General features: G+C 28.5%; 2 protein-coding genes across 4 annotated transcripts in view; one reads left to right on the top strand and one right to left on the bottom strand.

Moving 5' to 3' along the window:
* The window catches only part of LOC134832722 (protein bark beetle), a 57,498-nt gene extending 41,613 nt beyond the window's left edge, over nucleotides 1-15,885 (bottom strand). For 2 of the 3 annotated variants that reach the window (XM_063846846.1, XM_063846850.1), the window contains exon 1: nucleotides 15,304-15,885. The gene's annotated coding sequence lies outside the window, so the exon portion shown is untranslated. Of the gene's footprint in view, nucleotides 1-11,604; nucleotides 11,721-15,303 lie in introns of those variants that run through there. The other variant, XM_063846848.1, reaches the window with a different exon arrangement.
* LOC134830947 (serine/threonine-protein kinase BRSK1) lies at nucleotides 4,038-8,509 on the top strand. Its single transcript, XM_063844566.1, has 3 exons — nucleotides 4,038-4,427; nucleotides 4,572-5,789; nucleotides 6,382-8,509. Exons 2-3 carry the CDS (start codon nucleotides 5,073-5,075, stop codon nucleotides 8,152-8,154), a joined length of 2,490 nt encoding a protein of 829 aa, XP_063700636.1. The 5' UTR covers nucleotides 4,038-4,427; nucleotides 4,572-5,072; the 3' UTR covers nucleotides 8,155-8,509.
* Nucleotides 15,886-16,180: the final 295 nt, after the last annotated feature.

The raw sequence follows: 16,180 nt of genomic DNA on the forward strand, positions 1-16,180 counted from the left end.
CAAATAAATTTCCAAACATTTTTCTTTCTCTTCTTGTATTTTTCGTCTTTTGCAAACGGACCAACAACTGTGTGATGTCTATTTTTTCGGCATTTATGGCATTAAAGCGCACCTGGTCCGACAATGTCTCTCAAAAAAAAAAAATGTGTAAGACGGAAACAGAAATTGAAACGAACGAAGGTTTTATGTAATAATAATGTCAGGATTTTTATATAATAATATTTCATGGTTATTCGAGTCATTCGGGCTCGGGGTGTAAAAAAAAATGGACAACGCATGCCAAATAAAAAAGTAAGTAACAAACAAGAAAAAATGATACGATGTATAAAGAAAGGATAAGAAAGAAATAAATTTTAGATGGACGGCTTGAGTTTTTCGACAAAATTACAATATAATTCGTTTATTAAATTTGTATGTCGCTGGATATTTTTAGTGCGTTTTTTTTGTGTTATTTTTGTACAAAAGAAGAGGTAAGTAGATGGAAATAGATTAGTGACAAAAATAAACAAGCACGTAAGTTGTTTGGTTTGCTTGATAAATCGGTGATGGTCGTCTTTTTTGTGTATTTTGACCCCTTTTAATGGTTTTTTGTGATATTTTTGGAATGGAATTTTGTTGTATTGAATTGCGGGTTATTGGAAAAATCTTTGATTTAATTAAATTAAAGTATCAAAAATTTTTAAATTTTTTTTTTTTTTTATCAATTTTAATAAAAATACAATTTTTTTCAAATTAGTATTTTTTTTTTTGATCAAAGAAAATTTTCAAAATTTTAATAAAAAAAAAATTAAAATTAAATAATAATTTAATAATAAATAACAAATTCATTTATTAAAAACGAAATAAAAATTTTAAATAAAAAATAATATTAAAAATTTGTTTAATTTAAAAATTCAATTAAATCAAAATTTTATTTTTTTGTTTCTATTTTTTTAACATTCTTAGAATTTTTTCTATTAAGGATTTAAAATAAATATCATATTATTATATTATTTTTACTAATTAAATAATAATTTAAAATTTTAATAATAAATAAATAATAATTTTAAAAATTGATTTAAAATAAAAAAAAATAAAATAAACATAATTTAAATTTTTTAAAAATATTTTTGAAGTGAATTAAATATTTTTTTTAATAAAATTTTCTTAAAAATTAAATAAAATAAAACTCTCTAATTTTTCATAGAAAAAAAATTAACAAAAATTCCTTTTTTTTCAAAATATCTTTAAAAAAATGAAAAAAGAAAAAAAAATTGTACGCTTGTCAAATCATCCTCCATCATCATCTTTAAATTAGATTTACACCTTTAAATCCCTCTTTCTGAGTATAATTTTATTTACGACATTATTTCAGTATTATTTTTCCTTTTTTTTCTTTCCTCACCGCTTCGAACCTTTTTTCCGTAGGTACATATTTTTTTTTTCATTTCTGGTCAAGGTACTTTAGTTATAAATGCTGCTCGTGTCTCGCCTTACTACATAATTCAAACAAACACAAAATAAATACAAGTCCAGAGACAAACAAAAGGTTTTATCGGTGATTATTGCTTTTTCCTTTTTTTTTTTAGCTTTCGGTTCAACAGAAATTGGCAGAAATTCGGAAAATAATTGAGATACGATCGGTTTTTCCGTGTGGGTTGCCTGCCTTTCTGCACCGAACAAAAGGAGTAATTATAGCTTAGCTAAAACTTTTTTCGCACACAATCAAATGTTTTAATGCGGATTTCGAACGAACGAAGGAAAACGTATCGATGGTCAGTAAGTCGTTGCGGAGTGAAAATGATAAACGACGACGTGTTGTTGGTTATTTCTTTTTCATCAAGATAAATAATAATTTATGAATTATTTTATTATGATTTACGTCGTTATTATTTTTTCGATATTTATTATTAGTTTCCGTTTTTGTCCCTCTGCCACTCGGAATTCATTGAGAAATGAGGATATCTGATAAAGAGGACTTGTTACACACAAAAAAAATCCAATCAAACAAACAAAAACTACACTTCTGACCTTTTTACATCATTTATAAGTGTCACCTTTTTTCCTCAACATCCAAACTCTCGAAGACACTCAATCACTGTAAAGTGATAAAAGTTATTGGATCGGAAACCGCAACACAAAATTTTCGAACAAAATGGAGATTTAGAAAAGAGAGAAAAACAAAAAAAAGTGTTGACACCAACTTTTTCAGCTAATATGATTTTTTCCTGCTCAAGAGTCTCTCCATCTCTTTGGCGATCGTTTGCATAAAATATCAGTTTGCTACATTTGACACTCACTTAGTAAGCAAAGCAAGCACCTTCTGTCAACTAAATTGAAAGAAAAATACGATTCAGGTACAATGTCCGTATAAATAATCCGGTGTCGCTCCTACGTATGCTTTTTTATCGTTTCTTATTATCGTGTGACGTTTATATTACATTGGGCTCCTTTGTGTGTTATAGAACACCGACGACGACAATAACAATGCGAAGCGACGTGCAGTGCAAAAAGCATGTGAATTTCGATGTTTGTTAAGGATTATACCATTTGAGCGATTATTTTTTTGCCAGTTGTTTGTGTGTTTTCTTCATGAGAACGTCCTCATGCTGTGAATTTGAGGAAAATAAATGTTATGGAGGTGAGTTGTAAAGCAATGATGACGTAGAAAATGAGGATATGGTGAACAAAAGTTTTGGGAAAGTTGGCTTTAATGGCCAAAAATTTAAATTTTAGAATTTTTAAAGACAATTTTATCATAAAATTCCATTTAGAATTTTTTTATCATTTTTTTTTTTAATTTTTAAAATTTTTTTTCAACAATTTTTGAAGTTTTTAAGTACTTAAAAAAATTTTTTCGAAAAATTATTTTACTTTTTTAATGTTTAAAATTTTTTATAATTTTTTTCATCAAAGTTTTTAATTTTTTGATTTTTAAAAAAAAATTTTTTGAACTCCTTGATTGGTCTAAAAATTATTTTTTTAAATTTTTTATCAAAATTTTAACATTTTTTAATCATTTTGTAATAAAAAAAAATCAGTTTTTTTTTAATTTTTAAGATTTTTTTAAACAATTTTTGAAGTCCTTGAGTAGTTTAAAAAATTTTCTTGATTTTTTATCATAATTTTAGATTTTTTTAAAACAATTTTTCAACTTTATTAATGTTCAAATTTTTTTTTATTATTTTTTTCATCAAAGTTTTTAATTTTTAGATTTTTTAAAAAAAATTTTGAACATCCTGATTAGTCTAAAAATTATTTTTTTAAATTTTTTATCAAAATTTTAGCATTTTTTCATCAATTTATAATTAAAAAATAAAAATTTAATTTTTTTTTAAATTTTTTATTAATTCTAATTTCTATAAGGTTTTGAATATTTTAATTTTTTTTTATAATTAATTTTCAAAGTCTTTAAATGGTCTAAAAATTATTTTCTTGTATTTTTTTTCAAATTTTTTTATTTTAAAAATTTTTTAACTCATCATCTTTAACGAAATTTTGATTTTCTAAACATAAATATTTATCAAATTTTTAATCAAAAAAATTAACGACTCATTATCAAAAATCCCCCGTTAACCACATTTCTGCCCACCATAACGTCAAAATATTATGAACGAACGAATTTACACTCGACTCGTATGCATTTCCTTCTATATCTATCCCACACACACAAAATGCACACAGTCACCCCATGCACAGTAAGGGATGAAAAACGGAACACAGCAATTTCCCTCATGCGCATGTGCTTTATCTGCATGTCCTTCTGTAGCTTTTATACGTGACTTGGGGTGAAAAAATCTCCAAACCCCTCTATTTGTCCTTTTCCTGCCTATTTAACCGCTAAGAAAATCGTTCATCGAGTCCTTCCTTTCTAAAAAAGGATAAAAGCATAATTTTCGCGACTTCTCTTTCTTTCACGAGGACTCGTACGTGCATGGAGCTCCGTAAGAGCTGTACGACGGATGGTATAAAGACTTTTACCATTTTTCACATTACTGCAGTAAAAAATTTTCATTTCATTTGTATTGAGACACGAACCGAGAGTGAAACAACGGAGACTGTGGAGCAGAAAATAAAGTCTCAGCAACTAAATCTCACACACAAAACCACAAAAAATACAAGAAAAATTTATAAAAATTAAGAAAAATTCATAAAATGTGAGAAAAAACCGAGAAAAAGTGAAATATTTCAAGAAAAACCGGGTAAAAACCCAAAAAAAAAGTGTAAATAAAATTTCTGGTTTCCTCTAAAAAAAAATACAGTAAAAAATAAAATTAAAAATAAAATAAAATAGAAAAATTTAGGAAATTTATAAAATTTTTCACGACGTACATTCTGGCATAGACACCCCAAAACATAATAATTTCTGTGTGTCGTTGCGTGTGTAACGTGAAAAAGGAAAGGAACATGGAGAACGAATGTGGTAAATGGAATTATTGATTTTTAAGGTGGGTGAAATAAATCCATTTCTCACTCAAAAAAAATAATCAAAAACGAAGACAAATGTGTGCCAAATTATTTCGCATGACTTGAAACGACGTCCCGATGATGAAAAAAATATTTGATAAGAATTTCCTGCTGTTTCTTTCTAGATCTGAGCCAACGACGACGACGACGACAGACATACTCGTTGTTGTTTAAATTTTATGGATTTTTGTGTTGTTCATAGTACAGACACACAAAAAAATTGTGTGTGAAGGCAGACAACTGACGTCAACTTTTCGGAACTTTCATTTGGAGGACACATGCACGGATTATTTCGCTTCTAAAGCAGTTCTGCAATAAAGGATTATTAAAACTCAAATGATAAATGTGGCAAAATAGACACAAAAATGACATGAATTACGTAAAAATATGTGAAATTTCATGCAAGAGAAAATCATGAAGGGAGTAAAGTGCAATAAATAAGTGAATTCCGAAGCGATGCGGATTTCAAAGCAGCAAAAAATTAAAAAATAAAATATTTTTACACGAAAAAAATTAAAATAATTTAAGAAAATAAAAAATCATTAGCAGAAAAATTGCCATTAGTGCCGTAAAAATTAAAAAAAATAAAAGCTGCTTTTTTAAAAATAAAAAAAAAATAATTAAAAATGCAACAACCCTCATCACAGTCAACCGGTCAGTCGGGGCAACAAAAGGAGAACAACGCGCCGTCCGAAACGTATCAATATGTCGGTCCGTACCGACTCGAAAAGACCCTCGGCAAAGGCCAAACGGGTCTCGTGAAGCTCGGCGTGCACTGCATCTCCGGCAAAAAGGTCGCCATCAAGATCATAAATCGCGAAAAACTCACAAAATCCGTGCTCATGAAGGTGGAACGTGAAATTGCCATAATGAAGCTCATTGATCATCCGTACGTGCTCGGCTTAATGGAGGTGTACGAGAACAAAAAGTATTTGTACTTGATTTTGGAGCACGTGTCGGGCGGCGAGCTCTTCGATTATCTCGTCAAAAAAGGCAGACTGACGCCCAAAGAGGCTCGGAAATTTTTCCGACAAATTATCTCGGCGCTTGATTTTTGTCACAGTCATTCCATCTGCCACAGAGACTTGAAGCCGGAGAATTTGCTGCTGGATGACAAGAATAATATTAAAATTGCGGATTTTGGGATGGCGAGTTTGCAGCCAGCGGGAAGTATGTTGGAGACGTCGTGCGGAAGCCCGCATTATGCGTGCCCAGAGGTGATTCGGGGGGAGAAGTATGACGGGAGGAGGGCAGATGTCTGGAGTTGTGGCGTGATATTGTATGCTTTGTTGGTAGGTGCGTTGCCGTTCGACGACGATAATCTGAGGCAATTGTTGGAAAAGGTGAGAAATTAATTTTTTTCGATTTAATTTTAATATTTTTAATTTTTGTCCCTTTGATTTTACAAAAAAAAAATATTAAAAATTAAAAACAAATTAAAAAATCAAAAAAAAAAAAAATACAATTTTAATTAAATATAAAAAATATATAATAAGATATTTCAAAAGGAAAACAAAATTTATCACGTGACTAATTTTTGTGACTTTTTTTAAATTTATAATTTAATTTTCTTTAAAGCTCAGTAAAATTTTCTAAAATTAATAATTATTTTTTTTAAATTAATTAATTTTTTTAAATTTTATTTTAATAAATAATAATTATTTATATTTTATTATTTTATATTTAAAAATATTTTTTTAATTAAAATTTTAATTTTTTATAAATTTTATTTAATTTAATTTTTTTAATTGGATTTTTCTTCAATTTTAGATGTTGAGGTTAAATTTAAAAAAAATATAAAATAAATTTAACTTTTAAAAAATAAAATAAAATATCATAAAAATCCTAATGGGACAAAAAATGAAAATATTATTTTTAAATAATTTTTAAAAGAAAAAAAATTAAGATTATTTTTTTAATTTTCCTTTTTTTTAGGTAAAACGCGGAGTTTTTCACATTCCACATTTTGTGCCGCCCGATTGTCAGAGTTTATTGCGCGGCATGATCGAAGTGAATCCAGAAAAGCGTCTTACGCTCGCCGACATCAATAAACACCCCTGGGTGACTGCCGGAGGAAAAGGCGAATTGGAATTGGAACTGCCGATGATGGAAGTCGTTCAAACCCACATACTGCCATCTGCTTCGTGCATCGACACCGATGTCCTGAACGCGATTTGCTCACTCGGTTGTTTCAAGGAAAAAGATAATCTGATACAAGAATTGTTGTCGCCGCATCACAATTGCGAAAAAGTCGTGTATTTCCTCTTGCTGGACCGCAAAACGCGCAAACAGCCCATTGACGATGACGACGACGTGATACGACCTCGTCCTGATCGCATCGATATCGCAGATCCGCCACGAAAGCGCATCGATACGTACGACCAAAGTAACCTGAGTTTCGGGCAAATTAGTGTCGGTTCGCCATTGCAACCGCGTCGACAGACATTTAATAATCAGAAGAATTACGCGAGACGATCCCTGAGTTCGGCACCGAGCGGAAGATCGAGTTCGATTCATGGAACGCCACGCATGGGAAGTTTATCGCCGAACCAAAGTCTCAACATACAACGACCCACGTCGCCGCATTCGTCGCTCGCAACGCCCACACGACGCTCACACCAACAACAATCACGTTCGCGCGCCGATCGCAACAGCATCAACGTAGTTAACAGTAGTGACAGCAGCGAATCCACCAAAGATTCCAACAGCAAGTACCGAGATCCGTTGCAGGAGAATAATCAGTCGCCCGTCCATCACCGAACTAATTCAGGTCCCGATATCGCGGTGAGTGTCTATGCCGCGAACAAACAGAACGCAAACAACTTGAATATCGACACGAATCGAATGACGTCGTCCACAGTCATTCCGCCCGGAAGTCCCAATCTGAACAGCGACTCGCCCGGGCAAATTTGGAAAACGCGACTTACCAACATCAAAAACAGCTTTTTGGGCTCGCCGCGATTCCATCGACGAAAAATGCAGGTAACGACAGCAGATGAGGTGCATTTGACGCCCGAATCGTCGCCGGAAATCACGAAAAAATCCTGGTTTGGCAACCTCATCATCACGGAAAAGGACGAAACGTTCACGATTCTCGTCAAAGGGAAGCCCCTGTCGACTGTGAAAGCACATCTCATCCATGCCTTTCTCTCGATGACGGAATTGTCGCATTCGGTGTTGTCCCCGACGTCATTCCGCGTCGAATATAAACGCACTGGCACCGGTTCCGTCATGTTCCAACGCAATGTTCGCATCCAAGTTGACATTAATGCGATTTGCAAGCAAGGTGATGCTGCGGATATGCTGTTCGCGATCACTTTTACCCTCCTTTCCGGCAGTATTCGACGATTCCGTCGCATTTGTGAGCACATCCAACTCCAAGTCTACTCCAAACAGTATCCGATGCCCTTGGAACGTGTCGAAGACCCAGAAAAAGTGCTTGCCGACAACATTTCCTGCAACAGCGATAGTAGCGAACGCATTTCCTCGCGCCATAATGTCCATGAAATGGTCGAGAAGGAAATTTTCTTCGATTGTAATACGCCAACGCGTACAAGTCGACGTAGCAGTGCTCTTTCCAACAAAAGCTCACATTCCGTGGAAAGTAATTCGGAAGCGGTACGATCGAGTAGCGAAAGTATCGGACACGATCGCTCAGCGGCATCCGAGAGAAAAGCCTCATCAACGTCTGGCAGTGAAATTGCATGAGAATTATTCCTTTAGGGTTAATAACGCAGAGAAAAAATGTTACAAACGTGTTGAAAAATGCTATAGATAAATTTTTTCGCTTTAAAAATTTACGCGCCAGTGTTTTGCCAGATAAAATCATCCATCTCACCATCATCATTATTAGCCCTAAAAGTGAATCAGTGAACTAAATATTAAACAAAAAATATTGAATTACGTAGAAAAGTGTCACAAAATTCGTTAAATGTCTCTCTCCTAAAAAAATAAAAAAGCTTAGAAGCTCAATTAAGTTTTTAATTATAATTTAATAATTTAATTCTTGAGTGAAAAAAATTAATAATTAATTATAATTAAAATTTCATCCCATTTTACTCATCATACCATGTGTGTATGGACCGCTTTATAAATAAACGCTCCTTTTAACTATTTGCCTGATATAAAAAAAATATTTAATGAATTTATTAGTATTCATTCATAAAAGAAATTATAATTATTAAATATTAATTAAATATTTTATGTGTTAAAAATTGGATCCTATTTCTTCTTTAAATAAAAAAAAAATATAACAAAAAAAAATCACCTGAATACAAAAACACCTTAGAAAAACATCGATAAATTTTTGTGTGATTTTTAATAATAAAAAAAATAATTAAATTAATTATTAAAAATTAATAAAGAAAATTAAAAAACACAATAACGTAATAAAATAAAATAAAAATAATAACAAAATTGACTGAAATTGTAACTCCAAGAAAAATCTTTAATTTTTGTAATTTGTACGTTTTTTGTAGAGTCTACAAATTGTAGAAAGAAAATCGATGAAAGAAGGTTCCAAAAATAAATATTTTGGTCAGAAAAGGAATTATTATAAAAAAAAATATTATTTCAAAAAAAATATAAAAATTAAATATGCATAAAAAATAAACGCTGATAAATAATTAAAAAAAAATAAATAAATAAAAAATGTGACGCAAAAGTAACAAAAATTATGAGCTAAAAAATAATATTAAATTAAATTAAATTAATTAAAAAATATACCGCAAAAAAATGTATGATTATTATTATTATAATTATTAATTAATTATATAATGTACTTGTAAGATACTTTCAACATGAAAAAAGCTTTGTTTCGTTCATAAATAAAAAAAATGAGAAAAATCATTTAATAAGAATTTTTGCGTTTTATTTTTTTTTTCGCTTTTATTTAATAAAAAAATAAAATATTTTCGCTTAATTAATGAAGACACACTTCTGCTCTCATTTATTATATTTTAGCATCACTTCCGTTAGAATTTACACCAAAGATGGAAAAATGTGTCATGTAAGCAGAATTTTATTTATCGAACCATATGAGAGACAATAGAAGATGATGATGACACAATCTTTGACTTGACATGCGGTTCAATTTAATTAAAATCTTGTACTTTTTTTATGTGAATGAGCTGTGATGACACTAAAAGCACACACAAAGTCAAGTGAATGAATGACCAAGCAAATAAACACGTAATATAATCAACGAATAATGTGAATGGACGTAAAATTGATGCAACGCAAGCTTTCGGTCTAATGTAATTAAGCGACTTTTAATTTATCTTTCGTTCCGAATCGAAAGTGAATCTTGTATAATTTTCGAATTAGCAAAAAATTTCATAATTATTAGACTTTTTGACCTCTTTGTACGTTTTTGGAGTAAATTTCAAGTAGAAAACCAGTTAAGTTTAGATCTTGGAAGCTGATTTCGTGACTCATTCATGCGCGAACGTTATGAAATAGTAGCTCGAGATAAAAATGTTGATGACAAAATACCTGTTTGCAGTTCAGTTTACATTTTATCGCGATAGCTTAGTCAGAGTCTCGTTTTAAATTTCTTAATTACTATGAAACACAAAGCGAGTGTTGCTGTGACGACAAACAAAACAAGGTTACACATGTGTGTGAGAAAAAATAAAAAAAAAATTTCAAGACGGTATTCAATTCAAATGAATTTGATGAATGAAGTTTTTGCCCGTATTTGAAATATCGTACAAATTGGATATTTTTAATGGGAAAATGATGTCATTTATGCAGCAAAAATGCAATTTACGTTCTTGATGAGGAAAAATTGGTTTTTGAGGGTAAGTTTATGAAATATTTTGACTTTTTATTATTTTTTTTTTTTAAATTTAAGTTTTCATTATTATTTTTTTTTTTAAATTCAGATTTGAAGTTGCAATTTATTAAATTTTTTTTTTTTTATTTTTTAAATAATTTCATTTATTTTTCGCATTTATGAAAAAAAAATAATTTTAAATTATAAATTAATAATTTAAAATAATTAATTTAAAAAATAAAAAATTATCCCTTTTTAAATTTTGAATTTAATTTTGAAATTTTTATTAAATTTCAAAGACCAAAATTAAAAAATATTTTTTTGTTGAAAAGCTTGAACACTTGGCTTTCAACTTGAATTATTTTAATAGCTGAACTTAAAGTTATTGAAAAATTAGTTTTTCCAAATTTTGAAATGTCCTCCTCTGTGGACAAAACCGGGAAAGGGATAAAAAATTAAACTTATTAATTTCTAAATAAAAATAATTAAAACTAAAATAAATTTTTAATTTTTTTTAATTTATTTTTTTTTTTTATTAAAAGTTTTAATAGTAGTTTTAGTTAAAAATATAATTTTCAATAGAAAAATTCTTGAATTTAAATTTTAAAAAAATATTAAAATTCTCTTTTTAATTTATTTTTTGAGCATTTTTAACAGATAAGAACTTTTAAAATCTCTAAAGAAGTTCATTACCCCATAAAACTTTCCATTTATGACAAATTTTTACAGAAATTTCATCATGATGAGTAATTTTTACATCCCACTGCGACAACCGTTCACCAAAATCATCAAATTTTTGTCTTGTTTACTCATTATTTCGATTATTACGACCAAAATCGTCGATTATTTACATAAAAATTCACAAGTCTACTCATCAGACGTTCTAGAATGGTGTCATCAAGCACAAAGAAACCAGTTTCTTGCAAGACTAGACGTCGCAATAAATTTATTCAGCAACAAGGAAATTCACTTTTATGACAAACAATTCATTCCTTGGATTAATTGCTCACTTTACTGACCTTAGATTTTGTTAGTTATTTATTATTTTGACACTTACAAGGTTTAATTTTTACATTTTTATTTAATTTTAATTTTTTTTTAAATTTTTTGGGTGTGTTTTTGACCCAAAAAGTGTTAAATTTGATATTTAACTCGAGACGCATCAATAAATTCCTCTTTTTATGAACTTTTCGACGTAAATCACTCATGTGTTAATTAAAAATGCACACAACTTCCTCAGTTTTGAGTTTCATCAATAATATTTACACAAAAATAAATGTTTAACACCCTCGAATTTTCATTTTTTAAAGGCTCAACACGAAGACCAACGCCCTTTAACTTGAATTTCTTGAACTTTTTACAATTAAATCTTCTCACTTTACCTTTTCCTGCTCTTTAAATGACGTTAATTAACTTTCTTATAAGAATTTTTCGTCTTCTCGTAAAGAAAATATTCGGTCGAGTAACTTAAATACCGTTCGTTGCACGCGATCTCAACTCTTTAAAGTCCGGTGATCGACTGACCGTAGAGACTCATGCAAATAAGTACAAGCAACGAACGCGAGGCATGTGTGTGAGTGTAGAGCAATAATAATTTAATGACGATAAAAAGTTTTGTATCGTAACGACTTGTAGAGAAAAGAAGAAGAAGACACAAAAGAAAGACGAGAACCAACTGTCTGATGCCATTCAACATATGGCAATTGTCGTAGTTGCTGAATTGAAACGTAATTATCATTTTAATCACTTACTTGTAAAGTAACTAAAAGAGTTTTGTCTCGAAATATGGAAGTTCTTCAAAAACGGAGGCGATTCCAGACACTTTTTGACCAGGTGTTCAATTCGATACGTGACAAGATTCGTAAAATTTTATAAAAACTGAGACGAATTTCGTCATAAAATCGAACATTGAACCTAAAAAATTAAAAATCTCTCAATAATGATCTTCATTTCAAAGTTTCAAAGCAAAACAATACGAGAGAAGTGTTAATGACTCCCCTTTACTGACTTACATGCCATAACTAACTTTACACTAAATGAAGATGATAATCAAAAAAAAAAAAAAAATGTTTCGTTGCTAAAGTCGAATGAACTTGCGAGTAACTAAGTAAGTCTACAATTGTTTAATTATACTGCTGTAATGAAGGGAACGCTCGATAACAGCATAAAAGAAGGTTTACGTTGTAAAATTTTCAACAATAGAAGTAAAGTATGGCAACATGACTTGAGTAAAATGCAAAATGTGATAATTAAAAAGTGATTTGAGAACTTTCACCTAATACTTTTTTTAAATTTTTATGAAGTAATAAGACAAAGTTCGAAGAGTATTGAAAATTAAATGGAGTCTCGTTAATTTTGAATTTAGGCAAAGCCTTACTAAAAATTTATTAAAATTATTTTAAAATCATTTTAAATAAGTTTAAAAATTATTTTTTAGAAAATTTTGTTTTGATTATGATTTTTTTTGTAATAAAAAAAATTTTGAAAAAAAAAATTAATAAAAAAATTTCTTTTAATTATTTAAATATTAATATTGAAATATATTTAATAAAAATTAGCAAAAATTTTCAAATACCTAAATAAAAATTTATTTTAAAAAAATATTTTTTTTTAATTTTCAATATATTTTTTTTAATTAAACTTTTTTTTAAATTTAAATAAACTAAAATTATTTAAAAATACAAATTTAATTTAAAAATATTTTCTTTAATTTTAATCGAAATTTTAATTTTAATTTTTTTATCGAATTTTATTTTTATATTTATTGCTTTAATGTTAAATTTAAAAAAAAATATTTATTTTAATTTTTTGTTTAAATTTAAAAAAATATTTAAAATTATTTCAATTAATAATTTTTTTAAAATAAAAGTTATTTTTTTTATTTTTAGTCTTCAAAATAAATTTTTCACAAAAAAAAAATAATTTAAAACCAATTTTGACTTCAAATCACTCTTCCAAAGAACTTTCCATGCCATAAATTCCCATTTTAAAAAACGACCGTACCGATAAATTCTAGCGTGAATGCACTTCTCGTGTCTCTCGTAAACCATAAAATTTTGTTAAACCCATAACTCAGCGATTCAACATGCAAAACTAGTTTCTGGCTTTACCTTGCCGTGTCTTGTCTACGAAAGCAATCCATAAAAGGTAATCTAGCAGCAAAAAACGTGCGTGTCTGTGTATGGAATGCCCAACAATTGACCGACGTAGCGTGCTTCTTGAAACTATTATATAAGAAGTCGTTGTAACGTTGTTGCTCTTTTTGTCATTTTTAACTAGTTTTAGAAGAAAGAAGAAGAAAAGGAAGGCACGAGAAATGACTGTGAGAATGTTGCTGAATATCTTCTTCTAAACTTTTTTTTTGTGAGAAAAAGAAAATAAAACAAAAAAAAAGTTAAAATATATTGAAAGTAAACAGAAATGTTTACAAAAGTAATAAAATATATTGGAACTGAATCGATGTGGAGCTGCTTGCAGTAAACAAAACACAAAGAAATCGTGATCAATGTTGACTTGACCGTTATGTATATTGCTTTGGTTTGTTACTGTGTGATATTTGAAACAAGAGTTGCAATATTATTATTACCGCACCATGGGTTGGTTTGTCGAGAGTGCTTGTCTTGTCTTATTGAGATATTGTTACAAACAAACATATTAATAATAAGAAACTAATAAATTTATTGAGTTTCTAATAAATATGGATCAAGGAGATACAAGAGTCTGATATAACAGTAGTTTTAATGGACTGAGGCGGGTTTTTGTGTGGCTTTTGCTTGTCATTTAATTACTTTAATTAATTTAAAAATAGAAAAATCAAAATTTAAAATATTTATTATTATTAAAAAAATATTTAAATAAAAATTAAATTTATAAAATTAAGATTATTTTTTTTTTTTAATTATTTTATTTATTAAATATAATTTTTAAAATTTATTTTATGTTAACTTAATTTAATTTGTATTTTTATTTTATTTTATTATTTTAAATTTATTAATTTTTTATTTATTAAGTTCAAATTTATTTTAATTAATTTTTATAAGCATTATTTAATTTTTTTATATCAATTATAATTAAAACAAAATATTTCAATTTAAAATAATTTTTAAAAAATAATTAATTTATTTCCATTTTTCTATTTCAAATTTTTTCAAATTAAATATTATTTCCAATAAAAAAAAAAATAATGAAATTTAAATTAAAAAAAAAAAATTTTTTTTTTTAAATTTTTATAAAGATAGTAGTTTTTTTTCTAAATGACCAAAAATATTTGTCAATATTTTACTGCCCAATATATTCAAGAATTTTTTTAAAAATATTCTCGTGAAATTTTCCATCAATGTAAATTTATCCACCAAAAAAAAATCACTTCTCATCAAACACTGACAGACATTCGTGTTAATTTTTCATTTACTCATAAATACTAACACACACCTTGCTTTCTTGCTTACAAATTACACTTTTAACTAATATCACAACATTTTTTTTCTTTCAATTCATGCGCCATAAGCTACTGCGCATCCATTTGTTTGTTTATTTATTCCACATTTTCAGATTTTTCATTTGTTTTTTTGCACCTTTTTTCGGAAGTAATTCATCACTTTGACACTCGCATTTTACTAAAACGCCACTGACCATTCTCCATTTCGAACAAAAATCTCAAAAAATCATGAAATTTATTGTAAAGCTTCATAATAATGACATTTAAATCGTAATTTCGTTTGAAACTTTCACTCTTTTTCATTGTTTTGTTCAACACTTCAATTCAATTTTTGTTCATTTTTTCATGATTTGTTCACAAAAGACACTAAAATGCGTGTAAATGTTGTCTTTATAACTCATTTCCGACTTTTTGACTTGCATTTACATAAAAATCGCATATTTCCACAGAAAAAATTGTAATTGACCAGTATTGCGCAATCCGAGTTGCATTACAACATTGCTGCAGGCTAAAAACAGCATCAATAAAATTCACTTTTATGCATGTCACGAACTACTTTGCAAAAAAAAACGACAAGTTGCATCAATTAACACACATTTTTTATAAGTTTGAATTTTTTTTCTCATTAAAAATTATTATTTACCTTTGTTTTATCTGTGTTTAGAATTTTTTACTTTAATGAATTCCAGTTAACGTTTATTTATTTATATTTTTTTCTTAATGAGCAACAACTGACTCTTTGTTACTGACGCAAAAATATGTTGCTCCGTAGATCGCTACACGAAAAACAGGTTTCTTTCAAGATTTACTGCAAAAGTGTTCGTTAACGGCGCGCTGCATGAAAAGTAGCAATTTTTGCGTTTGTGTTGGTTTCTTGTATTGCTGAATTGGGTTTTCTGTTTAAATATTTAAATTATATCTTGTGTTGTGTGTGATGAAGAAGACACAAACAGATAAAAAGACGTTACACTGTACAAGAATTTTATTTGATTTTATGTTAATTTTATATTTTTTTGACGGTTATCCTCTGGAATTTTAATTATTTTTTGTGCTTTTTATTCGTTAACGGTCACTTTTTAGCCGTTTTTAATTTTTATTTATTTATTTTTAAATAATTATTTATTTTCTTTTTATTTTCAGCACCAATTTTTATTATTTTTCCTTGTGAAAACACTGAAATTTCAACCGAGCGACGTTTTTTTCGCTTTTTTACGTCCGTACTAAGGCGCGGTTCTCAACTTACTGAAACAACTTGGAACTTTTTTTATTACTACACACGACACATGCGAGAGACAGGTAAATAAATGTAGCTACGTGTTTTGTGTACGTTACTTAACCGCAGTAATTCCATTGCTGGCACTAAAGTTTCGCTCTTTGTTTTTTAGTCAATCGCTCTCTTCCGTTGTGAACGCTTGAATGGAAAAAATACTAAACAGAGAGTTAGTGTCACTACTAAATTGTGTGTGAATATGAACAGGTTGCTGTTTTTTTACTCAACGGCATGATATAGGAGAAAAGTG

The sequence above is a fragment of the Culicoides brevitarsis genome, chromosome 2 (assembly GCF_036172545.1).
Source record: "Culicoides brevitarsis isolate CSIRO-B50_1 chromosome 2, AGI_CSIRO_Cbre_v1, whole genome shotgun sequence".
NCBI classification, from domain to species: Eukaryota; Metazoa; Arthropoda; class Insecta; order Diptera; family Ceratopogonidae; genus Culicoides; species Culicoides brevitarsis.

What these genes read in the sequence shown, in the direction of transcription:
- LOC134830947 (XM_063844566.1), top strand. Translation starts at nt 5,073, where the DNA reads ATGCAACAACCCTCATCACAGTCAACCGGTCAGTCGGGGCAACAAAAG. An exon ending in TGAGGCAATTGTTGGAAAAG is followed by an intron (nt 5,790 to 6,381) that starts GTGAGAAATTAA and finishes CCTTTTTTTTAG; the next exon opens with GTAAAACGCGGAGTTTTTCA.